Source organism: Archocentrus centrarchus, chromosome 19 (assembly GCF_007364275.1).
Source record: "Archocentrus centrarchus isolate MPI-CPG fArcCen1 chromosome 19, fArcCen1, whole genome shotgun sequence".
Lineage (NCBI taxonomy): Eukaryota > Metazoa > Chordata > Actinopteri > Cichliformes > Cichlidae > Archocentrus > Archocentrus centrarchus.
In genome coordinates, this window is record NC_044364.1 from 21,076,497 (window position 1) to 21,104,079 (window position 27,583).

The 27,583-nt window shown below is 43.0% G+C and overlaps 1 protein-coding gene across 2 annotated transcripts; it reads left to right on the plus strand.

Annotated features, from left to right (window-relative positions):
- The first annotated feature begins 664 nt into the window (after positions 1 to 664).
- On the plus strand, positions 665 to 25,976 carry dpysl4 (dihydropyrimidinase like 4). Of its 2 annotated transcripts, none has more exons than XM_030755912.1 (15): positions 665 to 949; positions 11,889 to 11,977; positions 13,016 to 13,200; positions 13,279 to 13,443; positions 19,383 to 19,444; positions 19,532 to 19,612; positions 20,330 to 20,398; positions 20,479 to 20,599; positions 21,347 to 21,503; positions 21,582 to 21,723; positions 21,893 to 21,977; positions 23,096 to 23,181; positions 23,269 to 23,448; positions 23,561 to 23,726; positions 23,858 to 25,976. In XM_030755912.1, the coding sequence occupies exons 1-15, from the start codon at positions 665 to 667 to the stop codon at positions 23,947 to 23,949; spliced, it is 1,965 nt and encodes a 654-aa protein (XP_030611772.1). In that variant the 3' UTR covers positions 23,950 to 25,976. The 2 variants fall into 2 exon arrangements, with proteins under 2 accessions (XP_030611772.1, XP_030611773.1); XM_030755913.1 differs by lacking the exon at positions 665 to 949 and adding an exon at positions 5,075 to 5,211.
- Positions 25,977 to 27,583: the final 1,607 nt, after the last annotated feature.

Here is a 27,583-nt window from a genome sequence, read left to right on the forward strand (position 1 = left end):
GTGTGTGTGTGTGTGTGTGTGTGTGTGTGTGTGTGTGTGTGTGTGTGTGTGTGTGTGTGTGTGAGATTAGATGGAGTAAATCTGACAGCCAAAGAAATCCAGTTCAAATTGCAGTAACTTTAGAGCATCAACAGTAATGAGTACTGACCAATGTGTGCGTGCGTGTGTGTGTGTGTGTGTGTGTGTGTGTGTGTGTGTGTGTGTGTGTGTGTGTGTGTGTGTGTGTGTGTGTGTGTGTGTGTTCACTGAAGCTGAAGCAGTCGGCCGCTTGCTGCGAGGTCACATGACTTCACTCTGACCTCGGCACAATCTTTATCCAATTTAAAAGGTGATAAAATCAATAAGAGATCAGTGGAGCAGTGCAGACTGAGGAGGTGCGAGTGTCTGCTGATCAATAAAGACAAACACCTGATGGAAAAAATATCTCATTAAATAAATGAGGACTCAAACCAACAACCTGTGAGTCTGATTGGTTAAATGCTTCTGTTGTCCTTTTCCTCCCTCTCAGTCTCAGTTAAAGCTCACGATTACATGGCCTCCTTTCTCCCCCCACCCCTGTCGTCCTGTCTCTTCCTTTATTGACTGAGGTCTTCATCCTCCCAGCCTTGCCCTCCTCCTCCTTTTCTTCTCCTGCTCATCTCTGATCAGGTCACATCTCTCCATGATGTCTGAGAGGAGGTGCTCTCCAGAGGACGACTGCTCCTCTCTCCTGTCACGGCTTGGCTCTGACTCTCCTCGCCCTCGGATGAAGTATGGTGGGATGTTTTGTAATGTTGAGGGAGCGTTCGAGAACAAAACTCTGAACTTCGAGTCGTTCAGTCCTCAGACACAGCGACGCAGAACCACTCGCGCCCACAGCCAAGATGGAGGTGATGCCACCAGAGGAGGAGGAGGACAGACAGTGGTGTTTCCATCTGGACTCGCCCGGGAAAGCTACGGAAAGAGAGAGGTTCATATTATTTCTAATGAATTTAAAAATCTCTGTGTTCTGATTAACCCTTTCAAACTTAACTTTTAACCTCTGGTTAAAAGTCTCCAACACCTTTTTAAAAATCAACAACTTCGTTGTCAAATTAGAGCTGTGTGATCTTCAGATGGTGTGTTTATGTTTTACATAATATTTAATATTCTCCCTGCAGCCACAGCAGTCTGATGCCTATTCAGCCCTTATAGCTGCATGTTTTTTCTTTTCTTTTCTTTTCTTTTCTTTTCTTTTCTTTTCTTTTCTTTTCTTTTCTTTTCTTTTCTTTTCTTTTCTTTTCTAAAATTGACAGGTTCATCCTGTAGATGAAACAGGTAGAAAGCTGAGTGACCATATGTGCTACCAGCTGGTTGAGACACCTGTCACCTGGTATATATATATATATTTTTTTTTTGATACATCATTAGTCTTTTGTGTGTATGTGCATGTATGCATGTGTGCATGTATGTGTGCATCTGTGCGGACATGTAAGGACATGCATGCAATCTTTCCCAGTATCCAAATTCGTTCAAAGGCAGCAAAATGCATCTCAGTGGAACCCAGTATCCAGACACTAGAACAAGGATAAAGAAACTAACAGTGTGGTGATTTTGAGGATACCCCCCCTCTCAGCAGAGTCACCAGAATCACCACAGTCCAAACATACTGCACACATTGTAATGGTACATGCTGAAAATTATTCAACATCATTTACTGATTCACTTTGTGCCATTTAATTGCCAAAACTATTTTTTTTATATTTCAGACCCCCCCCCCCCCCCCCCCCCCCCCCCCCCCCCCCCCCCCCCCCCAACATTGTGCAACAATGGTATAAAACTGCAGAGAAAATTATTAACTCATAGATCATAAGGCAATTGTTACAGAGCAATAAAAACACCAGAAGTATTTCAAAAAATGTCAACAAATGATTGAACAAAGAACTGAAACATATTTCCATATGATTTGATATAGGCTCAGGTTTGTATGGCCCATTGTCATGCCATGCTGATACTCATGTTGTTAGACATTGCTGTCATTCTGAGTGTGAAACTTCACAAAATAGCTCTTGTATGCTGTAAAAGAGAGTTGCACATTACATTTTATACACATTGCTTTTGGTGTTCCTTTGCACCCAGGAAGTCTTCATCTTCCTTTGTGCACTGAGAGTGGCAGTGGCGCAGTGTGTAGATGCTCACCTCGTAACTGGAGGGTCGCTGGCTCGAGTACTCGTTTGAGCGCATGCTGTCGTTGTGTCCTTGGGCAAGACACATAACTCACATTGCCTAAGTGTGAATGTGGTTGTGTGGTTGGTGTTTGGTGGTAGTCGGAGGGGGCGTAGACGCAAATAGGCAGCCACACCTCTGTCAGACTGCCCCAGGGCAGCTGTGGCTACATTAGTAGCTTACCACCACCAGGTATGATTGAGGTGTGCATGAAATTGTAAAGCATCTTTGAGTATCCAAGAGTGGAACACCTCCAAAATAGAGGATCTGAGGCATTTAATGGATGTTCAGTTCCCCATCTGCCTCTCCCCATGGAGGAATGTGAGAGTGTTTAATCAGGTCAATCAGAAAAATCCTCAATGCCACCCTGAAGACTCAGAGTCTGGATGAGGAGAGCCTTCAAACCTTTATTTGTGCAGCTGAGTCCATTATCAGTGGGCAACCTATCACCATGCCTTCTAGCAACCACACTGACCTTGAGGCGCTCAACCCAAATCATGTTCTACTGATGAGGACTAAGCTATCCCTACTTCTAGGACTTTTCCAGAAGGAGGACCTCTATGCTTGCCCAAGGTGTCCAGTACTAGACTAACTGTCCAGTACATGGCAGACCTCTTCTGGAAATGTTGGATGAGAGGGTACTTGCCTGAGCTTCAAGTGTGCCAGAAGTGGTCGTGGGTGTCACATAACTTAGCCCCAGGGGGCACTGTTTTGCCAGTGGATGAGACTGTATCTAGGAACTTGTTGGTCACTGGCAGGGTCAACAAGGCGGAGCCAGATGAACATAGACTTGGTTGCCAGGTTTGTCTAAAGACTAAGACTGGTGAACTAGATAGACCCATCTCCTAGAAACTGTATGAGGCAGTCATAAAGAGTGCCCTCCTGCAGTTGGTCAAGTACTAGAGACTTTTAAAGACAGAAGAAAAAAAGACCAGATTCGTCATTGTTCATAAGACTTTGCTCGCCCCATGGCTATTTGATTTGCATTGTTGTTGATTGTTGTTGCTAAGATTAAACAACAGGGACCAGGCATGTATCAACAAGGTTATGCTTGCTAATTTTTTATTTCTGTCACTTATATTGTCCTGACACACAGATTTGGCAGTGAAGCTTTGGGTGTTAAAGTTTAAATAATGGCTTAATTGATACAGATGTGTATATTTTATTGAATTTGATTCTCTGTCGATCTTTTCTGTCTCAAACGGCTATTTCATTGCATTTTGTAATTTGGGTGCTCTAGTTTTAAAATACAGCGGCGTCACATGGTGCCTAGGCGGGGGTGAAGCTGAGTAATCAGGGGTGCCTAGACTAACTGTGGAAACACATGGTTTTTCTACCGTGTCCTGTTTTTTAAACTACATCAACTGGACTTTCTTGCTGAAAGTCAGGCTAGAGCTGCTTTAATGGAGTTGGTGTGAACTTTGATTGTGCATAATAACATTAGCTCATTGCTTTGTTGAACTTTGAGTTTAATCTTTATGTCTCTTCCTTTCATTCATTAAAAAAAATGTATCTTTTTTCCCCTATCTGCTCATTACACATAATTAAAGATTTGATTAGTAACTATAATGTGATTACTGAGTGTAGTGCAAGAATACCTCCCTGAGTATTGGTAGAAGTATTTTTCTGAACTATTTCCCTGCTTCTTTCATCCTTTTAGCGGAGTGCTTTAAATATTAAGGAGAGGTGTCCTGCCTTCCAAAATCAACACCCATGATACAGAGTATGAGAACAAAAAGAAGTGAGAATGTAAAACAAGCCTCAGCAGGTAAACTTACAGTAGGTGTATTGTGGTTTATTTAGGTGTTAGAGAGGAGTTACTGGTCTAGAAACGTAAATATTAGACTGATGGCAGCAGCACATCATTCAGACACACAGTCATGTTTCCCAACATAAAACAGTTCAAGTATGCATATGTTGACTGGTGTTTCAGAAGGATGTCATTAGATCTAAATCTTTGCTATAAATAGAATTGCTATTTATATGCATGATTTTAACAGGAAGAGGATCTCTGTCTCACGCTCCATCCTGCCAGTGATTCCTCACCATGTTTGTTGTTGACTTGTGAAATATTAACAAGAAGGTATCTCTGCTGCTCGTCAGTAGTGGGTTATGTTGTTATTAATAATATAAAATAGCAGACACCTGTCTTTCTTTTATTGCTTTATTTCAAAACATCTTTGTTTTAAAGGCATCTTCTCCAGCACAAAATCTCCAGCACAGCTTTGCATATGAGTATGGTTATGCTTTTGTCATTGGTTTGCCTTGGAAAATTTGGCCTCATGAAAATAGGCTTCACAAGAGACACGCAAGTGCACTGAGAAAAAAAAAAAGGACTCATGGAAAAAAATCCTAAGCGCCAAGACCGACCAGCCTTAAAACATCTTTTTTTTTTTTTTAATTGCCTAGTCTGTTGAATTTTAATTTTATGATGTATTGACTTTTAATTCAATGGTGTTTTCCAGCTATTATTGTGTCCATATTGTGATTATAAATAAAATTTATTATTATTATTATTATTTTTATTTGGTGGATAAGATTAATGTGAAGAGAAACAGATCCTTCAGACCTCAGCGGATCAATAACAGCTCACATCAATAGATCAATAAATCTGACACTGAAAACCAATCAGAGGCCAAGACAAGAACACAGTTTCAGGATCTTCTTTCAGAATAAAAGCCTGTTTCACGTGCAATAATGTGCTCTGAGTGCGGATTCAAGGAGCTGAAAGTTGTTAAAATGGGGACGATGAGAAATTTGGATGAAAAGATTAATTTAAGGTTTATTGTAAAGTTCAGGCTGTTATGTCAGCGCGTGTTCACAGGATTACACTCGTTCAGGAGCTTTTACGTCGGAGCCCCTACCGGAAACTGTGTTTGGGTGTGTTGTCGGAAACGTGACGTCAGTGTGTACGGGTGTAACAATAGCAGGTTGTGTTTGTGCGCGTGTGTGTGAGCGAATCAAACAGCTGATCACAGATCGATCAGGATGTCGTTCCAGGCCAAGAAGAGCAGCGCAAGACCCGCGGTAGGTCCACCCGAACCGAGTCATGCTCAGCCGGTCCGGGCCGGGCCGAATCGGGCTGAGCCGGTGATGATAAAAGGGCCGGTGATGCTGCGGCTCCGCCTGTCACTCAGAAGCAGACTGAGGCCGGGGGCCGCGGAGCCAAGCCGGGCGGGGAGGGGCTGCTCAGACTGCAGCTGCAAACACGCCTGGTACCGCCCGGCTCGGCTCGGTCCGGCCCGGTTCGGTTTGTAGAGGTCCGGTGCTGCATGATGCGTTCAGGGGAGCTGGGACGTTTGAGCTGGCCAGTAAAATCTCGGGTTAAAACCTGACCCAGTTTCAGTCCGGTTTGTTTCAGTTTGCCTGTCGGCTGACCAGCGTGTGACAAGATGCATGCTTTAAACATGTTTCCAATAACAGTTTACAGCGTCTGTCACCTGTCCTGCTCACCTGTGTCAGTATGAGGGGCAGGATTTGGACTTGTCCAGGTAACTTAGGGGTTAACCCAGAATATATTGTCATGGTAACTGATGCTGCAGGCCTAACCTACTCCAGAGCAGATCAGAAATTAGAGGCCAACAAGTATGAAATCACCTCCACTGACCAGTCAGATGTCTGCAAAATAGCATCACATTTCCTGAAATCCCGGAGAACATCAGCGGGTCTGAAGGTTTTTAGGAGCTTTTGAAGTCTTTATCTGATGTCACGAAGTTTACAAAATACAAATCTAATGTGTAGAATTTTTATATGTTTTACAGATGTTTTTATTTACATCATTTTTAAAAACTTATTTCTTCCCTTTTTCACATCTTTGACATACAGAAGCTTTGTTGCACTATTTTGAGCCGTGCAGCATATTTTCATTTGGATGTGCACACCAGAACAAAATCAATCAATACGAAATATAGATTCTCACAGAAATTTTATTCTTCGACTTTTTTACAACCCTAACACAGAGCAGCTGTCTGTACTTGTGAACCTTATTTTAAATCTACAGGTGGTCTAATCCTACGTTTGAATTCAGTTTTTATTCATTCCTCTCAGTGTGCTAAACTCCACCGAGGCTGCATCTGAGAAAATAAAAGCTAAAACTGTCTTTAAACATTAATTTAGGGGTCATTCACAATTATCAGCATTTTCCAAAGTGTACAAAGACTACTCTTTTCAAGACCCCCCCCCCCCCCACTCGGGCTGGACTGGCAATCGGGCGTACCGGGCATTTGCCCGGTGGGCCGACAGTCCTCAAGGGCCGATGTCGTTGGATTTTTTTTTTAAGCCCTTTTTTTTTTTTATAACAGACCGGCCCACAATTTAGAGGGGGCGGCCCATTGGCCCATCTTCAATATAGACAGAGGACAGAACCAATCAGAATATAGGATGAAAGTGGCCCCACCCTTTCTCTGCGTGGTGCAGAACACTGAAACTACTCCCGCTAGTAGTTTCAGTGTTGAGCGCGTGTGTTAAAGGAGAGGTAATATGGAGAAACCGAAGCGGCAGAAAGGGGGTGCAGAGAAGTTACGTGCGAAGAAATTAAAGAGTGTCACTGTAGATGCTACAAAATGTGTAAAGATCACAGACATGTTCACTGCTGTAGCCTCCATGTCCTCTGTAACAGTAATGCTGCAGCAAACAGCAGGCTGTAGGCAGAGCCGGCCAGAGGCATAGGCGACATATGTGGCTGCATAGGGCCCCCTGACCACCAGGGGCCCCCCAAGCTCGCCCACATTTGTCATGAAGCTTTTTTGGTTTGTTTTAATTTTTTTACAAATGACACTTTCCTAAAAGAAAGAAGAGACTATTCTAACTGTCCAGATTTGTACACTTGTAACAACACTACTTTAATGAGTAGGCTACACTCTAATATTTCTGTCTCAGACTGATGCTAAAAAGCTAATTCATGCATCTGTTACTTCTAGGATTAACTATTGTAATTCATTATTATCAGGCTGTCTTAAAAGCTCCCTGAAAAGCCTTCAGCTGATCCAAAATGCTGCAGCTAGAGTACTGACAGGGACTAGAAAGAGAGAGCAGATTTCTCCCATATTGGCTTCTCTTCATTGGCTCATAATACTGTATCGCCCCAATAGAGCACTTTGCTCTTAGACTGCTGGCTTACTTGTGGTTCCTAGGATACTTAAGAGTAGAATGGGAGGCAGAGCCTTCAGCTTTCAGGCCCCTTTTCTGTGGAACCAGCTCCCAGCTTGGATTCAGGAGACAGACACCCTCTCTATTTTTAAGATTAGGATGAACGGTGGGTTTTCTCTGTAATTATTGTGGGGTCTTTACTTTACACTATAAAGTGCCTTGAGATGTCTGTTTGTTGTGAGTTGGCACTGTATAAATAAAATGTAATTGAATTGAAAAATTGAATTGAAAAGGATGAAACTGTAATATATCCTAAAAAAAAAAAAAAATCAACTTTAACCCTCCAGCATTAATAACAATTAAGTTCAGGGGACAATGAAGTGGTATGAAGGGGGCCGCAAATCAAATATTGCTTACGTCCCCTTCAAGGCTTGGGCAGACTCTGCTGTAGGTGAAGACAGCAGCAGTGTGATGCGCAATGGCGATTGATTAATATCAATATTTATTTACATTTGCATACTTCCCCAAATCTGGCAGCCATGGCACCTTAATCTGATAAAATAGCAAACGGTCAAGGCCGAGAAGTGTTGGATGAGCAGCAAGTGTCCACTTTAGGCTGCATCATAGCATTTTAGATATTTAGGTTAAAGGTGTGTTGAAAGGCTGCACAGTAGTTTGAATTTGTAGCCTCTGTGCTAGTTAAACATGTTTTAAAAAGCCCTCAAGCAAGTGAAATAACAGATTTTAAAAAACTAAATGATACGTCAAAGCTTTGCAATTTAAGCATTACTAAAGTAAGTTAAAAAAAAAAAAAGTATTATTAGCAAAAGGTATGCCCACACTGAATAAGAGTAAAACAGTGTCAAATGCTTTTAAGACATAGTTGCGGGCCGGTCTAAGCCAAAAATGCCAGGGCCGATTTTTTGTCACAGTCCAGCCCTGCCCCCCACCCCACATAGAAAATGTCGATCTTTTTTCATGACATTTAATTTGGTATTTTAATGTAATAGGAAGTATTAAAAACACATCTTGGTGTTGAAAAATTCAGGAAATCTTGGTGGCAAATATACTCTTTCCTATGTATTAAAACTTTGCATTGTTGCACAAATAAAAATCCATCCATCCATTTTCTTCTGCTTATCCTGTTCAGGGTCGGGGGAGGGTTGGAGTCTATCCCAGCTGTCATAGGGCGAGAAGCAGAGTACACCCTCTAATTAACAGATATACCTATATCTATATTAGAATTTATAGGGTGCAATAAACTGATTTGAATTTTAATGTGAATGTGTACTGCACTGCATGTATGCATAATGTACATGCCGCTATACTGTACACAGTGGCAGTGGAGCGGTTTATCATCTGAATAGCCGGTCTTGTGCAAAAAAGTGATTTCTGGTATTTGCCAAAAGAATTATTGCTGGTATTTATATTGTTGTAAATGACTTGAGGACCTATAATCTGTCAAGCATATCTCAAACATTATCTCTCATAAATTATATCAATTTATTTTGAGTCATAAAAAACATTCCTGTCACATGGTAGAAGCTGCAATCACTTTTTGGCAACATTGGCAGCCAGTGTTGCCAACTAAGTGACTTTGTGACTAGGTCTTTTCAGACCCACTAGCCTCTTTTTCCAAAAAGTGACTAGCAACAAAGTTAGCAACTTTTTCCAGTGACATCAGCAACTTTTGTAGCATTTTGGAGATATGCTGGTGTTGTGCCAAAAAGTGATTTCTAGTATTTGCCATAAAAAAATGAATTGTATTTAAATGTATTTAAATTGCTGTAGATTAATTTTTAGATTAAAATGATATTACGTCATTTTGAGTGAGAAACAACACTTCTGTCACAAGTTAGAAGCTGCAATCACTTCTTGGCAAAGGGACTTTCATATATTCTTTATTAATGAGGGTAAAAACTGTCATTGACATTAAAAATGTCTTTTTTCCGAGAGATCTGCCAAGAGGGCTGCAGATATTGCAGTATATAATGCTATGGCATTGCCGGACCTCTCTTCGGCACTGAGGGGGACACCCCAGCCCAGCCCCCCCGGACCTCGATTTGTCCTTAGTGACTTCTAGCGACTTTTGAGACAGCTGACAGTTTTCTTACACAAAAGTTGACAACAGTGCCAGCTGCCAATTGGCAGATTATGCAGAAATATACAGGCCAGCATAGATGAAAACACACCAAGAACATGTAGAATTATTGTACCTTCTGACTAAAATCCATTATCATTTTCTGTGGTTTACTACATACGGTTTCCATTTTTGATTCGGCTTTTTGGAACAATGCTTCCACTTGTTGAATTTATCTCCGGCTGCTTTCCACACCTGCTGTGCCGTACTCGCAGTTTGCTCCTGTCTGATATTGTCAGTAGAGTCATATTGTGAATCGATGATAGCCTATTTTAGAGAATTCAATGAGGCCTTTGAACTGATCTGCCAGACCACAGGCCATATCTGCAGACTACACAATGGTGCACAAGTGAACGAGAGAGGATGCCTTGGGCATTGGCGGTCAGGCAGCAGCGCTTACATAGTTCTGACTGACATTTTCTAACTATTTGAAAAACGTATGTTGGCAGTTAACCCCCTCCCCCTGGCGTACAGTTTGTACGCTTTGGAAAATGTTGATAAATGTGAATGATCCCTTAGTGAAATACTCGATTATAATCCATCAGATTCTCCTGTGTCTGGATGACAGAGCTGTGATACTGATCAGGCTGTTTATTCACAGTCATCATTTTTACCGGCTTTTTTTCCTGCTTCAAAAAAACTTTATTAATATAACAGCTCTTTTCCAGTCTGATTGAACAAAGTGTTTAAAGTGCTCACACTAAACTCCTGTACAGCGCTTTTCCTCTCACACACACTCACACTGTTTTACTTTTATTTTCCTAAAGTCAGAGTTCAAGTTCAACATATCCGAGCTTTCTTTGAGTTACACAAAATGGACCAGCTGAACTCCACCTTCTACAATCAGAGACATTATCAGAGCAGACGCATTAAAGATCTGGAAGTTTTCATATATTTAGACAGTAAATGTTACTGCTTATGAAAGGATTCACCATGGCAATGAGTACATAAAGAGCAGAGCCTCCATTTTAATCTAGAAGACCATGAGGTTCATCTTAAACACAGAAGACTGTTTTTAATATGTCTTCTTTTACCCAGTGTACATTTTCCTTCATAGATGACAGTGTGAGGGTCTTGAGGCGACAGTTGTGATTTGGTGCTATATAAATAAAACGGATATAGAGTCAGATCAGAAATACAAAGTCGATAAAATGAAATGAAAACTAAATCCACAATATTCCTTAATAGATACGAATAACAACAGACACTGTGACAAAGGGAAAGTGAAGCCATTTATGCACACAGACACACTGAGGGCTGTAATGAGGGGAGTAGAAACAGGAAACAAGAAACAGATTAAATCAGTCAATGGTAACAAGACAGGGGAAGTCAAACTAAATACAAGACACAAGAGACAAAAGACTATCAAAACAGGAAATAACAGAAATACCTAACAGACACAAAGACTAGAAAAGAAGATACAAAAGGATACTGGGAAGGGAGGAATCAACTAAAACATCAGGAATCAAATAAAAACTGAACAGAAACGTGGCTTCCAAAAATCACGAACTAATACTTGAAAACTCAGGACAGAAAATCAAATTCCATCTCAATCAAAACTAGAGAAGGAAGTGAAACTAAGAAGCTCAACAAAACATTACAGTCCACAGAGGCAGACAGTGAGGAGTGTGGGAGGAGTGAGGACCCAAATGCAGAACACAAGGCAGGTAGATGGGGGGTAAAGAAAAGTAAGCCTTTATTGAGGTTGACAGAAATACCAAACACAAACATCCTGAAGACTAAACTTTAGGAATCCTAAACTAGGAGCACACACTAGGATAAAGGAACACTGGACCATGAACAGAACTATAAGCAGGCACACACACAGAGAAAAGGAAGACAGACAATAAATACAGAGAGGGATGATTGGGGAACAGGCAACAGGGGTGAGCACAGCTGAAAGTAATCACGGAAGACGAGACAAGGAACTAATAACAAAGCACAAGAGACAAAAGTCCATGAAAGTAAAACAGGAAGCAGCTGAACACAGAGACAGGAACACAGACTTGGCACAACAGGGAGATAGACACAATGAGGAAAAGAAAACATGCCAGAAATCATCAGATTAACCAGTTTCTGCAGCGTTCATCTCACAGATTATTGCCATCATCATCTGATAACATCTCTGATTGGAGCAGGCAGCACCCAAAGTGATCATTTTGTGCGAAAGAAGAGTCACATGATGTGTGAAACACCCCTTTTTATGTGAGCATGTTCAGAGCCTGAAGGAGAGAATCCAGTTTAATGCAGAAAGTTCGTAACCACCGTCGTGATACCTCCTGTCTCTACTGGGGTGTTAGGTTCTAACGCAGAGAAAGCCTCACTTTGTTGAACTTTGAGGCCGTGCCCCTCTTTGAAGATAATTCTGGTTAAAAAGGAGTAACAATGATTTCTTCTGTTGGATCTTCGGTTTCAGTTAGAAGTTTCTTTGTTATGAGCTGCTGATCTACCCAGCATCCTCTCTGTCTGTTTCCAGGGTGACCGTCTGATCATCAAAGGAGGAAAGATCGTCAATGATGACCAGTCGTTCTATGCCGACGTCTATGTCGAGGACGGGACTATAAAGTAAACATATTATCTTTTTTTCAGTGATGTAATCATTATGATTTTGAGAGGAACAAAACAAAATGACACATTGTTCCTCGTGTTCTGTGCACGGCAAACAAAATTCACAAAGTCACTGAAGAACAAATATTTGAAGAGGAACAAAACATCTTCATGTCTAAAACAAACTTTTCTGATTGACTCTCAGACTTCAAACATCTTCTTCAGCCTCTGATCATCTTCTCTGTGTATCTGCTGGAACTTTACTCTAACCTCTGAACCTGGAGGAGGTTCAGATGTTCACATGAACCAGTTATCGTGTGTTAGTGTGGATTCACTGTCACAGCATGAGCTGATTTCCACTGCTCTGCTCACATTTCACTTTCCAAATCTTCCTTCATACATTAAGCTTCTAATGTGACCTCTCTGATGGAAACAGCTCTGAGCCGATGTCCTTTCATAAACTCTCCTCTGTCAGCATCATCTCAGCAGCTGTTTGTGGGGACAGGAAGTGAAGGATGCTGATGAGCTTTTATGAGATGTCTCAGCTGCAGATAGTTAAAGAAATTACTTTAGCTCATACAGATCTCTAAAGGTAGCTTTTAAAAAACAGGTTTCAAGCTGTTTGGACTTCAGAGAGCTCGGCTCTTTAAATATTTTCTAACTTTATTTAATTTTGGTTATTTTTGAGTAAAATTTCACTCGTTAGTGCTTGTGTTTCTTCTTGTGGTGAGAGTAGATCACCTTCAGTTTGTCCCTGTGTTTGAGAAAATTAATTAGTTTTCTTAGTGTGGCATAAGCATCTCTCTTCATCCAGATGTGGTGCTTTCTCCAGAATAATCAGCCATCCACACCAAGCACCTCCTTTATCCATTTTTCTAAAAAAACGGCACACGTCTCACAGAACATCAGAATATACAAAACAGTTTAATCTAAGTATTTCAGCAGTCATCACTGAGCTTCAGCACAGCCATGTGAAGTACATTTCATCAGGTGGCCCCAATAATCAGAAGTCGAGTAAAGTATCAGACATAAGACTTTTTGTTGGTCCCCGATCAGACAGATCGGCGAGAACCTGATTGTCCCTTCTGGTGTGAAGACGGTGGATGCATATGGTCAGCTGGTGATCCCCGGAGGAATTGACGCCAACACCAACCTGCATGCTCCACAGAAAGGCATGAACCCGGCCGACGACTTCTACCAGGGAACCAGAGCCGCCCTGTCCGGAGGAACCACCACTATCAGTCAGTAATCACCAATAATCGATCAGTATTGTCCATCTTGAGTGTGACACCCTAACGATAAGCTGATTGTGTTGGCAGTTGACCACGCACTGGTGGAACCAGGGACTAGTTTACTGACAGCATTCGACCAGTGGACGGAGACGGCAGAGCAGAGGGCATGCTGCGACTTCTCCCTCCATGTGGACATCACCCGCTGGCATGATGGGCTGTACGAGGAGCTGGAGACACTCGTCAAAGACAAAGGTTACCCTCACTGATCAATAATCAAAAGATTATTACTGAGTACTGCCACACATTTAGGCAAAATATTATAATACATTGAGACAAACGGGTGCAATGTATGTCGGGCGGTGGCCAAGGGCGGAGGCCCTGGCGGACCGATCCCCGGCTATCGAGACTGGCTATTGGGACATGGAATGTCACCTCTCTGGTGGGGAAGGAGCCTGAGCTAGTGCGTGAGGTTGAGAGATACCAGCTAGATATAGTTGGGCTCACCTCAACGCATGGCCTGGGCTCTGGAACCAGTCTTTTGGAGAAGGGCTGGACTCTTTTCCAGTCTGGAGTTGCCCTCGGTGAGAGGCGGTGAGCTGGGGTGGGTATTCTTGTATCCCCCCGGCTTGCTGCCTGTACGTCAGAGTTTTCACCGGTGGACGAGAGGGTAGTTTCCCTGCGCCTTCGTGCTGGGGAACGGGTCCTGACTGTTGTTTGCGCTTATGCGCCGAATGACAGTTCAGAGTACCCACCCCTTTTTGGAGTTGCTGGGTGGGGTGCTGGAGAGTGCTCCATCTGGTGACTCCATAGTCTTGCTGGGAGACTTCAACGCTCATGTGGGCAATGACATTGAGACCTGGAGGGGCGTGATTGGGAGGAACGGCCTGCCCGATCTGAACCTGAGTGGTGTTTTGTTGTTGGTCTTCTGTGCAAACCACAGTTTGTCCATAACGAACACCATGTTCAAACATAAGGATGTCTATAAGTGCACATGGCACCAGGACACCCTAGGTCACAGGTCGATGATCGATTTTGTAATGGTATCATCAGAGGTGGGAAGTAACGAAGTACAAATACTTCGTTACTGTACTTAAGTAGATTTTTCAGGTATCTGTACTTTACTTAAGTATTTATTTTTCTGACTACTTTTTACTTTTACTCCCTACATTTTTACACAAGTATCTGTACTTTCTACTTCTTACATTTTCAAACAGACTCGTTACTTTTTAACACGTCAGAGAGAAGTTTGCATTTCCGGTCAGTGCGCCGTCAAACATCAAACGATCTGAGCCTAAACGGAGGAATAATAACACATAAGAGACAATCGTACTGGCGTATCCTCCATCATCGGGGCTTATCTCGTACAAAGGGATTAAATACGCAAACCCATATAATTAATGTATCATTTATAGCGCTATAATCAGGGGTTACAGCGGGCCGGACCGAGTCCGTAAGTTGCGCTGCGGCACATAAACAGCTTAGCTAGCGCTACTGAAGAGGAGCGAGCATGAAGGGAGTAACGTGTGGCAGGTAAATGCAGCGTTTCTAAATGCTCAACAAATATCAGCAAACACACAAAGTGTGTGCAGTTTGTCACACAGCTAGCTAAAAGAAGAGCTGCTGTATTTCAGGGAGAGCAAAGAGAGAGAAGTTCACTCAGAGATGGAGAAAGAGGACAGGAGAGGAAGAAGAGAGGTTAGAATTAAAGGAAAGGACTGGAAAATAAACTGAAGTATGCTGACGTGTAATTCAAAGATTCTATGAAAATACTGCAGTTTAGGTTAGCTTGTTGTACTGTATTTACAGTAAAGCTCTGTGTTGGACTGGAGCACAGTGTTTGTGTTCATGGTCAGAGTTACAGGTTACATCAGTGCAGCAGAGATGAGTTTGAATCAAAGCTGCTGATGCTGAGATTCATTCACTGAATCCAACATTTCTACAGCCTGTATGCTGTCAGTGTAGGGGATGGAGATCAGCTCAGATAGCTGTGAAATACTGGGTTACATCTTTGTGAGTTCAGTTCATCCACACAGAGCAGTAAACCTCAGAGCAGCAGCAGCAGGTCAGCTGATCACAGCCTGCACACCAACATCATTTACTGCAGCTACAATAGAAAGCTGTGATTCTTCTCCCCATGCAGAGCCACTACAGCTGATCTTAGGGTTCCTCCACCTTCTGAATCCCACTGTAACCCCTGAGTATCCTCATGTTGGTGTTTAGGTGGAGGCACAGTCACCCTCTACTATGGAGGACACAGAGAATAGAGCTGTGTTTAAATTCCCTTTAACAGTTTGTGTCCTACATAACAGATTCAAGCTGAGTGCATTCATTAGGATTAAAATTTAGATTGGAATAACGTTTGTATTCTCATGTAATATTATTTTATATTATTACAATAATATATAATGAGGTTCGGTTAGTTTTACACAAAAATAGCTTGTAGAAACATCCTCCAAAGAATTACTTTTACTTTCTTACTTTGAGTACATTTCAGAGCCTGTACTTTTTTACTTTTACTTAAGTAGAGAAGTTGAACCAGTACTTCGACTTTTACTAAAGTATTTTTTAACATAAGTACTTGTACTTCTACTTAAGTACAGAATGTCAGTACTTTTGCCACCTCTGGGTATCATCAGATCTGTGGCCATATGTTCTGGACACTCGGGTGCACTGGGAACGCCTGGCAGAAGGCCCAATCCGGGAGATCTTCAACTCCCACCTCCGGCAGAACTTCGACAACATTCCGAGGGAGGCTGAGGACATTGAGTCCGAATGGACCATGTTCCGCACCTCCATTGTTGAGGCTGCTGCTCAGAGCTGTGGCTGCAAGGTGGTTGGTGCCTGTCGTGGTGGTAACCCCCAAACCAGATGCTGGCTACCGGAGGTGAAGGGAGCCATCAAGCTGAAGAAAGAGTCCTATCGGGCTTGGTTAGCCTGTGGGACTCCGGAGGCAGCTGACAGGTATCGGCAGGCCAAGCGGAATGCAGCTCAGGCAGTGGCCGAAGCAAAAACCCGGGTGTGGGAGGAGTTCGGTGAGGCTATGTAAAAAGACTTTCGGACGGCATTGTAGCGATTCTAGCAAACCGTCACCCGACTCAGGAGGGGAAAGCAGTGCTTCACTCACACGGTTTAGAGTGCGGGTGGGGTGCTGCTGACTTCAACTGAGGCTATAGTCAGACGGTGGAAGGAATACTTCAAGGACCTCTTGAATCCCACTGACACGCCTTCTGTAGTGGAAGCAGAGTCTGGGGACGAGGGAGATGACTTGAACATCACTGGGGGTGAGGTCACTGAGGTAGTTAAACAACTCCTTAGTGGCAGGGCCCCTGGGGTGGACGAGATTCGCCCTGAGTTCCTGAAGGGTCTGGATGTTGTAGGGCTGTCTTGGTTGACACGCCTCTGCAACATTGCGTGGAGATCTGGGGCAGTGCCATTGGATTGGCAGACCGGGGTGTGGTCCCCATCTTTAAGAAGGGAGACTGGAGGGTGTGCTCCAACTTTCGGGGGATCACACTCCTCAGCCTCCCCGGAAAGGTCTATGCCAGGGTGCTGGAAAGGAGGGTCCGTCCGTTAGTTGAACCTCGGATTCAGGAGGAACAATGCGGTTTTCGTCCTGGTCGCGGGACGCTGGACCAGCTCTTTATCCTCTCAAGGATATTCGAGTGTGCATGGGAGTTTGCCCAACCAGTCTACATGTGCTTTGGAGAAGGCATTCGACCATGTCCCTCGGGGTATCCTTTGGGAGGTCCTGCTGGAGTATGGGGTGTCTGGCCCGTTGTTGCAGGCCATTCACAATCTCTGTACAACCGCAGTGAGAGCTTGGTCCATATAGCCGGTAATAAGTCGGATTCATTTCCTGTGGGTGTTGGACTCCATCAGGGCTGCCCTTTGTCACTGATTCTGTTCATAATTGTTATGGACAGAATTTCTAGGTGTAGCCAGGTGGCGGAAGGCTTCTTCCTTGGTGGCCTCAGAGTCTTATCTCTGCTCTTTGCAGATGATGCAGTCCTGTTGGCTTCATCAGGGGGTGGCCTCCAGCTCGCAGTGGAACGGTTCGCAGCCGAGTGTGAAGCGACCGGCATGAGAATCAGCACCTCTAAGTCTGAGGCCATGGTCCTCAGCCGGAAAAGGGTGGAGTGCCCTCTCCGGCTCAGGAACGAGTTCTTGCTCCAAGTGGAGGAGTTCAAGTATCTCGGGGTCTTGTTCACGAGTGATGGGAGAAGGGAGCGGGAGATCGACAGACGGATCGGGGCTGCTTCTGCAGTGATGCGGACGCTGCACCGGTCTGTCGTGGTGAAGAGGGAGCTTAGTGTAAAAGCGAAGCTCTTAATTACCGGTCGATCTATGTTCCTACCCTCATCTATGGTCACAAGCTTTGGGTAGTGACCAAAAGAATAAGATCGTGAATACAAACGGCAGAAATGAGTTTCCTTCGAAGGGTGGCTGGCCTCTCCCTTAGAGATAAGGTGAGGAGTGCGGCCATCTGGGAGGGGCTCAGAGTAGAGCCGCTGCTCCTCCACATCGAAAGGAGTCAGTTGAGTTGGCTCGGGCATCTGATTAGGATGCCTCCTGGCCGCCTCTTGGGTGAGGTGTTCCGGGCATGTCCCACCGGGAGGAGGCCCCGTGGTAGACCCAGGACACGCTGGAGAGATTATATCTCTCGGCTGGCCTGGGAAGGCCTTGGGGTCCCTCCGGATGAGCTGGAGGAGGTTGCTGGGGAGAGGAAAGCCTGGGCTTCTCTGCTTAGGCTCCTGCCCCCGCGACCCGGCCCCGGATAAGCGGAAGAGAATGGATGGATGGATGGATGGATGGATGGATGGATGGATGGATGGATGGATGGATGGATGGATGGATGGATGGATGGATGGATGGATGGATGAGACAAACTGTAGTACTGCTGCATGTACTGCACTTCTACAATCTCTTTTTGAAATAAACAACTACTAAATTGAAAATAAAATACAGAATATATAAAATATTAAAAAAAGTAAAGAAATTACAACATAAATAAAAACATAATAAATTAAATAGAAATGAATAGAAAGTTATATATACTAAGAAGAAATAGGACCAAGTTATTTAGACCAGATAAATTTGCTCACTGCACTGCCGCAACATCCTGAAAGATCCTGTACATGTGTTCAAAATTTGTGTTCAATTCATTCCAGTCAGGCTGGTCCATTACAGCCCAGAGCAAACAGAAAACATGTTCAGCTTCAGGCTAAATCAGAATTATTCAGACCAACATAGCAAATACTGGTTATACTGGCAGGGCTGCAGTGTTTGAACTTTAGCTGGTTAAACAGATCGGTCGTGTTACCGGATGGTGCAGATACCACTATGTAGCAAATTTGTGTTTATTTATGTGTTAATTCCCTTGTGATCATGTCCCACCATGTCCCGGTGTTTTGCATGCAGTGCCAGCTGATAGAAATAAATAAAATACCGTGACTTTTTCCCTCTTGGGTCCTCACTCTTTGTTGTGGTCAGTTTTTTTAACTGAATTTTAACTAAATTTAAAAAACTGCAGTATAAAAGTAGCCAGAAATGCACAGGAGGAATTGATGATCCTGAACATGGCAATCACAATCATTGCAGGCTGCATCAATCCAGCCTGTAGTTACATTTCTTGGGGCATCAGGTTATGACGTGGGTTAGATTTCCCTCTCTGATCCCTCTCCCATCAATAAACTGTAGTCCTGAATACAAACTGTAGAACAGCTCAAAAGAAACTGTAGTCCTGCTGAGTACAAACAGTAGTACTGCTGAGAACAATTTTAGTACTGGTGATTACAAACTGTAGTAATGCTGAGTACAATCTGTAGTACTGCTAAGTATTGTCTGTAGTATTGCTGAGTACAAACTGTAGTAATTCTGAGTATAAACTGTAGTTCTGTTGAGTATAAGCTGTAGTATTGCCGAATACATACTGTAGTAATGCTCAGTATAAAATGTAGCATTGCTGAGGACAACTATAGTAATTCTGATTCTAAACTGTGGTACTTTTGAGTATAAACTGTAGCACTGCTGAGTATAAACTGTGGTACTGCTGAGTATAAGCTGTGGTACTGCTGAGTATAAACTGTGGTACTGCTGAGTATAAACTGTAGTACTGCTGAGTATAAGCTGTGATACTGCTGAGTATAAACTGTAGTACTGCTGAGTATAAGCTATAGGCCTCTGTGTTTCAGGTGTGAACTCCTTCCTCTTCTTCATGGCCTACAAAGATAAATATCAAAGCTCGGACTCCCAGGTGCACAAAAATCATCACTTATTATTGTTTGTTTCTTTTTGGAGATGTTGTTGTTGTTGTTTCATTTTACCGTTGTCATGACTTCAGCTGTACGAGGCGTTCAGTGTCCTTCGGGATCTTGGAGCTATCGCGCAGGTCCATGCTGAGAACGGTGACATCATTGATGAGGTAATAGAGCAGAGCTCTGACTTTTCATTTAATAAACACAGCGGAAAACTGAAAGTTGATGTTTCGCAACAAATTCATGTTGGTTTGAATTATTTAAACTGGTCTAAACTGAGGATGGGGATTTGACGATAATAAAAAAAAAATTCAGTTGGTCAGATATTGTAGAGCCGTCCCAGATATACCAACCCAGAGCTGCAGCCTCTCCATCCAAATTTCATGGTTGACTGATACAAAAACTGCACTAAAATCGAGCAGTAAAAGAACAGAACATTCACCAGCACCCGCAGTTCTTCAAATATCATTTGATACCCTAATAATCACAATCTCAGCACTGTGATGCTACCTAAAACCTGACTGACATTTTAAAAATATGTTCTGATATAGGGATTCAAGAAGTTGCAGAAAAATAGTAATCTCCAAAAATTTTGCTGTAAAAAGTAACTTTGAGATTGGTCTGTAATTGTTGTAGTCAAAAGCAAAAACAGTTTTTAAGCAAACATATTAATCAGTTTTCACTGGGCACTACTGTCACCTTCAGGCAGTAGTAGCATGTTACAGCCTATCGTTAAAAGCAAGAGCAGAGATATATTTTAGCACAACAGACACATAATCTCTGATTTTATCATTTGACTTTTCCAAAATTGGATGATAAGGACTGTGCCCAGTATACACTACTATGAACAGGTTTTAACTGGTGTAAACTGGTTTGTGTTTCAGGAGCAGAAGAAGCTTCTGTGTCTTGGCATCACTGGACCTGAAGGACATATTTTATCTCACCCTGAAGAGGTATGCACACCCGAGACACACCTGTGCTGATTGTGGCTAATGTGTTGGCATGTTGTGTATTTCTGCTGTGTGTGCTTCAGGTAGAGACTGAGGCAGTGTATCGGGCCATCACCATCGCCAAACAGGCCAACTGCCCGCTGTATGTTACAAAGGTGATGAGCAAATCTGCTGCTGATGTCATCGCCAAAGCCAGGAAGAAAGGTGAAAATATCAGCCTCGTCCCCTCAGCCTTTAATCCAGATTTAGCAGGTTTAATTCAGACAGGAACCCTTTCATTTGGGGTCCAGAGCCTTCAGATTCATTGTGCTGTAAGAGGGTGAAAGCTAAGCTCAGCTGGTAGGCAGTAAACCAGAATTTTTTCCCTTTAGAGATATCAGATTCCAGTCTCTGTGGATGATGATCATCAGGGCAGGAGCTCTGTGTAAATCTGCATTTTAAACAAATATGTGAACTCAAGAAAATGTTATGTGCATTTATGGCCTTCAGGTATGTTGGACCTCGGGTGTTTTTAACTTTCTGTCTCTGAGAGGGAGCCTTTAGTCTCAGCACCAACTGATCCAGGGAACTTTTTGTGAACTATGCTGTTCAGTTTTTTTAGGGCTTTGGTACAGTGTTATGACTATGATTTTATAGTAATTAAGCAGCCATGCAATGGGACTAGAAGATATTTGTAGCCTTGTTTTAGCTAGATGTTGGAAAACAAATTAAATTTTTCTCTGGACTGGATGTAGAGCTCTCTGAGATTTTCCTTCAGTGCACTAACCACCATGTTCTAGTTATACGGAGGTAGACGTCATCTTTGTGACCCCCCTCAGCTGGGACTAGTTGACTTTGACAGACTTTACAAAGCTCTGGGGTAACTCATCAATGCAAACAACACCACCAGGCTCAGGTACAGACACTTGGAAAGTTACTTGGTCCCTGTAAGTTGAACCTCTTTGTCCACAGGCATGGTGGTGTACGGGGAACCAATCACAGCCGGCCTAGCCACCACCGGCTCCCACTATTGGTCTAAAGACTGGGCCACCGCTGCTGCCTTCGTCACGAGTCCGCCCCTTAACCCTGACCCTTCAACTCCGCAGTACCTGACCTCACTGTTAGCATGGTGAGCATGACTGCCCCTCACCTGGACCTTCAAGAGGTCACAGGTAGCTCTTAAAGGTGTTTGCTGTGTGTTTTCTAGTGGAGACCTCCAGGTGACTTCTAGTGCTCAGGCCAGCTTTTCCACTGCTCAGAAAGCCGTCGGTAAAGACGACTTCACTTTGATCCCAGAGGGAACCAACGGCATCGAGGAGAGGATGTCAGTGGTCTGGGACAGAGCTGTGGTAAGAAAACCTGACCTTAGACCCCTAACCCAGATGTCAGTCCTATAGTATCAGTGTGAATGTGCTGAATGTCTACCCTGAGTTTCCTCCTGATCTCCATCTGCCCTTCACCGTAAATGTCAGTGTATTTCAGAAGACATTCATGCTTTTTCCACTGTATGTCTCTCAGGCCACAGGGAAGATGGATGAGAATGAGTTTGTTGCAGTAACAAGCACCAACGCTGCCAAGCTCTTCAGCATGTATCCACGGAAAGGTATGATGGGACATGGTTCAATTCAATTTCAAATCACTTTTATTTACAGTACCAGTCAAAGGTCTGGACAAAGTTAAGTGCCAAATCACAACAGTTGCCTCAAGGCGCTTTATATTGTCAATAAAGACCCTACAATAATACAGAGAAAACCCCAACAATCACACGACCCCCTATGAGCAAGCACTTGGTAACAGTGGGAAGAAAAAAAACTCCCTCTTAACAGGAAGAAACCTCTTGCAGCACCCGGCTCAGGGATGGGCAGACATCTGCCATGACCGGTTGGGGTGAGGGGAGGGAGATAAGACAATCTGAATTTAGAAGCAGGAAATTAAGGGTCATCCAGGCCTTTAAGTCTTTAAAACATTCCTGCAGTTTAACTAGCTGGTGTGTGTCATTTGGCTTCATGGATAGATAAAGCTGGGTATCATCTGCATAGCAATGAAAATGTATGCAATGCTTTCTAATAATACCGCCTAAGGGAAGCGTGTACAGTGTAAATAAAATTGGTCCTAGCACAGAACCCTGTGGAACTCCATAATTAAGTGTAGTGTGAAGACTCCCCATTTACATGAAGAACTTGGAGTCTAGTTGATAGATGATTTTAATACCTACAGCATGCTCTAATCTCTGTAATAAAATATTATAGTCAGCAGTTTCAAATGCTACACTGAGGTCTAGCAGGACAAACACAGAGAGGAGTCCACTGACAGAGGCCATAAGAAGGTCATTTTTAGCCTTCACTAATGATGTTTCTGCACTGTGATGAATTCTGAATCCTGACTGAAACTCTTCAAATAAACCAATTCTCTGCAGATAATCAGCTGTTTTACAACTACTCTTTCAAGGATCCTTGAGAGAAAAGGAAAGTTGGAGATTGGCCTAGCTAAGACAGCTGTGTCAAGTGCTGGCTTTTTAAGTAATGGTTTGATTACTGCCACCTTAAAGACCTGTACTACATAGCCCAGTGTTTACCTTTGACATGGTGTAAAAGGTAAACACTGTTTCTTTAGACCATGAAACACTCAGGCAGTCCTGAAGCACAATAATACAAATTCTTGCAGCACTTTGTTCCACATACATTAACTGTGATGTAAGTAATGATGCTTCTGTGCGTTCAGGACGGATTGCTGTAGGATCTGATGCTGATATTGTCATCTGGAACCCAAAGGAGACACGAACTGTTTCAGCAACGACTCATAACCTGGTAACAACACTTCCACTGTATCAGTCATTACCATCTATAGTCAAAGTACCTCATAACTCCTGATCGTGATCAATTTCCTGTGTGCAGAACCTGGAAGTCAATATCTTGGAGGGTATGGAATTTCGAGGTGTAGCATCAGTGGTGATTAGCGGCGGCCGAGTTGTTCTGGAGGACGGAAAACTCAATGTGATTGAAGGTTCGGGACGCTTCGTTCCCAGAAAGGCCTTTCCTGACTTTGTGTACAAGAGGATCAAAGCCCGCAGCAAGGTAGTCAGCAGCTGGTTAGCCACATAGCACACTTAAAGATGGGTTAGTTGCAGGTGCAGGTTAACAGCTATCATATGGCCAATAAACTGGAGGTTTATTCTTCCCATATCAGATGGCAGAAGCTCGCGGTGTCCCTCGTGGAAACTACGATGGTCCAGTCCATGATGTCATCAGTATGACTAAATCAGTCCCACCCACTCCAACCAGCAGGGGCCCTTCTTGTCCAAAAACCTTGACCGGGCCCCGAAATCTTCACCAATCAGGATTCACCCTGGCAGGTAGGCAAACAAAAACATGTCTGCAGTTTCCTGATCAATAATCTGATCATTATATCATTGATACAAATAAAAAAATAAGACTTCATAACACTAAAATTACAGTAAAATCCTTTTCCTCTTCTTCTGTCCAGGAGCTCAGATTGATGACCACATACCACGTCGCTCTGCTCAAAGGATTGTGGCACCTCCTGGTGGACGATCCAACATCACATCATTATCCTAAAACGGAAAGAATGAAACCCTCACTTTGAGTCTGTCCAACAGTCCTGAAGTGTAACCTTACAATTAGTACTACAACCTGTAACTTCATCATAAACTCCAATGCAACCCTAAAAAACCTGCAGCTGTAGTACTTTAACTAGTGCTGAATCCTACGAACAACCCTACAGCTAGTCTTAAAACATATAAATCCTTAAAGAAAAACATCTGACTCAGTAATTGTATGTCTATGAGTATCAAACTCATCTCCTCTACAAATGGTACTAAATTCTAAAGCAATGGTATTCCAGCTTGTAGAGCAATGTTAGTACAACTCTATAAATACTACTGTGCCCTGCTTACAGTGACCTACTTCACATGTGTAAGATAGCAGTACTCCAGTATATAAAAAGACCAAGTACAACAAAGACTGCAAGTTATGATGCAAGTATTACACCAGACTGCATGGTACTTCTACGAGTACTAAAACTACCTGGGATCAAAGGTGGGCTCTAAAATTTTATAACATTTGTACTTTAGCTAGTATTTGACCCATTAACAACCCTACAGTTACTAAATACCACATCAGTGGTAGAGCTGTTAGTATTTTGCCCTAAAACTACGTAAGACTAGTTTTACACTGTACAGCTCGTACAGTACTTTACCTAGAACTACAACCCTATAACACTTTAACCTACAGCAACTATTGAATCCTTCCACAGTAGAACTCCAACTAGAAACTCTACAGTGTTAGTGTAACTAGTACTACAGGCTGCAAACATGGTACTGAATGTTTTTGGTATTCTCATCTTCATCTCATTGTTCATCACTCCACCTGTTCTGTCAGCTCTGATAAATGCAGTAGTTGTAGTGTCAGTTGTAGTAGCAGGAGTATAACCAAACATTTGTGCTTTCATTTAGTGCGCTTTCATTAGGACACGTTCACGTCACTTCATCATTAGAAAAACTGATGACGTAGCACCAGGACTCCTTTCAGATGAGGTTTCTGTTTCAGCTGGAACCTCCTCTGGTTGTTCCCAGATGTTTTTCTTACCTGTCTCTAACAGCTGGCCATGTCAAATGCTTTTTCTTCTATTGTTTGTTAGATACAACATTGGCCTTGGAAATGCTATCGAGTGCCCTTGTACTTACTACATTTAAAGAAGGTCTGAAAGTCTCAGAATTAAAAACTTTTTTAGATTCACTCAGATTTCTCTCCTCTGACTGTGAATGGTGCTAAGAAATCCAGAGATAGCCTGCAGGTAGCAATCCCTTCAAAGCCCCGCCTCCTATAGGATGTTAACACAATTACACGTGATATCTTCACAACAAATACAGTCTGATCTGATCATGGACTGCATATGCTCAGTACAGTTTCTGACTCCTTCATTGGACTTAACATCACATAAACACCTTTATCCTTCTTGGACAGAGTCAAACACCAGGCCAGGCGCAGTCATCAGCTACCATTATTTCCATGATCAGATCCTGCTGTAAATACCCACCATGACCTCTGACCTTTGTCCTTTGATGACCTCGGATTTTTAACAGTGTATGTGACTTGTACAAAGTTCATTTTGTATTTTTTACACTTTTTGTATCCTGGAAGTGTTAGCATCAGTGTTAGCATCAACAAGCTCACAGTTGGGTGTCCATGCAGCCCACAGTGGCCATGTTGGTGGCGAACAACTGCTGTGGTAACAACATGTTGTTGCCTAGTTCAGATTGCTTCCTCATCTGAACTGCAGCTGGTTTGCTTACTATAAAGCCTTTAAATGGAGGGAAACTGTTAGCTTAGCATAAAGCCTGGGCTCCAACATGGCGGCTGTGTCCTGCAATCTGTTTCTGTTGCAGTTGGTCATGTTTCCATCCTCATAGGTGCACTGGAGCCAAGATGGAGGACATGAACTCCCGGTGTACACAGTGAGCATCATCATGGCGACAGTGTTTCTGTTGTTGTTGTTGTTGTTGTTGTTGTTCTTGTTGGCGAATGAAAAACTTCTTCCAGATGTGATGAGAGCTGCATGAATAAATTAGTATGAGAAACACTGAGCAGAGTGAGACATCTGTTTTCTGTGTGTGATGAGTGTAAATCTTCACCATGTAACCATTTTAAAACTGAATCTGAGCAGGTGCAAACAGCAGAAACTCTTTTAATGCTTAAAAGATTAGCTCTCGGCTTTCCAGAGTTTTCAGTGAAGATCCTCAGCTTCCTTTTTCTGGCTCCTCCATGTTTTTAAGCACATGGTTTTAAAGCCTGTAAACTTGCTGTGTTCCCATCACCACACATGAGGAACGTCTGATTAAAAATGTTAGAGTTTTAAGATCTCTATTTTAAAATGAAATAGAAAACATGTCTCTTCCAAACAGCATTCAGCCTTCCTCTGGTTTGGATCCAGGTCCCAGCTGTTTCTGTCACCTTTTATGGCCGAGTTCCCGTAGTAATGTAATGGTAAATAATGGGTTAAGATTGGGCTGGGCGACATGGACCAAAAATAATATCTCAATATTTTTTAGCTGAATGGCGATATACAATCTTGATATTTTTCTTCCCAACGGGTATAAAAAAAAGGCACTTCTGAGTCAAAGCTACACATCCCAAATGTCACACAGACACTTTTATTAACATTTAGCTGTAGATGTACATGAGAAATTGCTCAAAAATAAACTACTGGCACATTTTATTCAAATAAATGAATGCTTTTTCCCTCCATAACAAAAGACTTAGAGCTCTGAGTTATTGATAAGATAAGATAAGATAGTGTTTATTTGTCACATGCACAGTTATACACAGTACAATGCACAGTGAAATGTATTTTGTACCTGCAACCTAATAAACACACACATATAAATAAGAAGAATAAAAAAAAAAAAGTAATTCACACTGTACACTATACTCTATATACTATACACTATACACACTTTTTAAATTATAATATTTACACTGTGCAATAATGGTCCAGTTAGGGCTCAGAGTTGAGCAGACGGATGGCTTGTGGGTAAAAACTCTTCTTCAACCTTTCAGTCTTAGTCCTCAGGCAGCGGTAACGCCGGCCTGATGGGAGCAGGGAGAAGAGAGAGTGTCCAGGGTGGCTGGGCTGTTTTAGGATCTTCATGGCCCTCAGCCTGCACTGCTTGGTGTAAATGTCCTGCAGGTTGGGGAGGGTGGTTCTGATGGTCCGTTCAGCTGAACGAACCACCCTTTTTAGGGCCATGAAGTCCTGCTTGGTGCAGTTTCCCATCCAGGTGGTGATGCTCCCACGCATGATGCTCTCGATGGTGCAGGTGTAAAAGTTCCTGAGCACCTTGAGTGGGAGCTTGAAGTCTCTCAGCCGCCTGAGGAGGTAGAGACGCTGTCTGGCCTTCTTCACAGTGATGTTTATGTGATGAGTCCAGGACAGGTCCTGTGAGATGGTCACTCCCAGGTATTTGAAGGTGTCCACTCTTTCCACCTCAGCACCACTGATGACAAGTGGATGGTAGTCCCTCTGCTGCTTCCTGCTGAAGTCCACGATCAGTTCCTTTGTTTTGTTGACGTTGAGCAGGAGGTGGTTCTCCTGGCACCAGTTCTCCAGGCGGGAGACCTCTCTCCTGTAGGCTGTCTCCTCATTGTGAGAGATTAGTCCCACAACAGCAGTGTCGTCAGCAAACTTGATGAT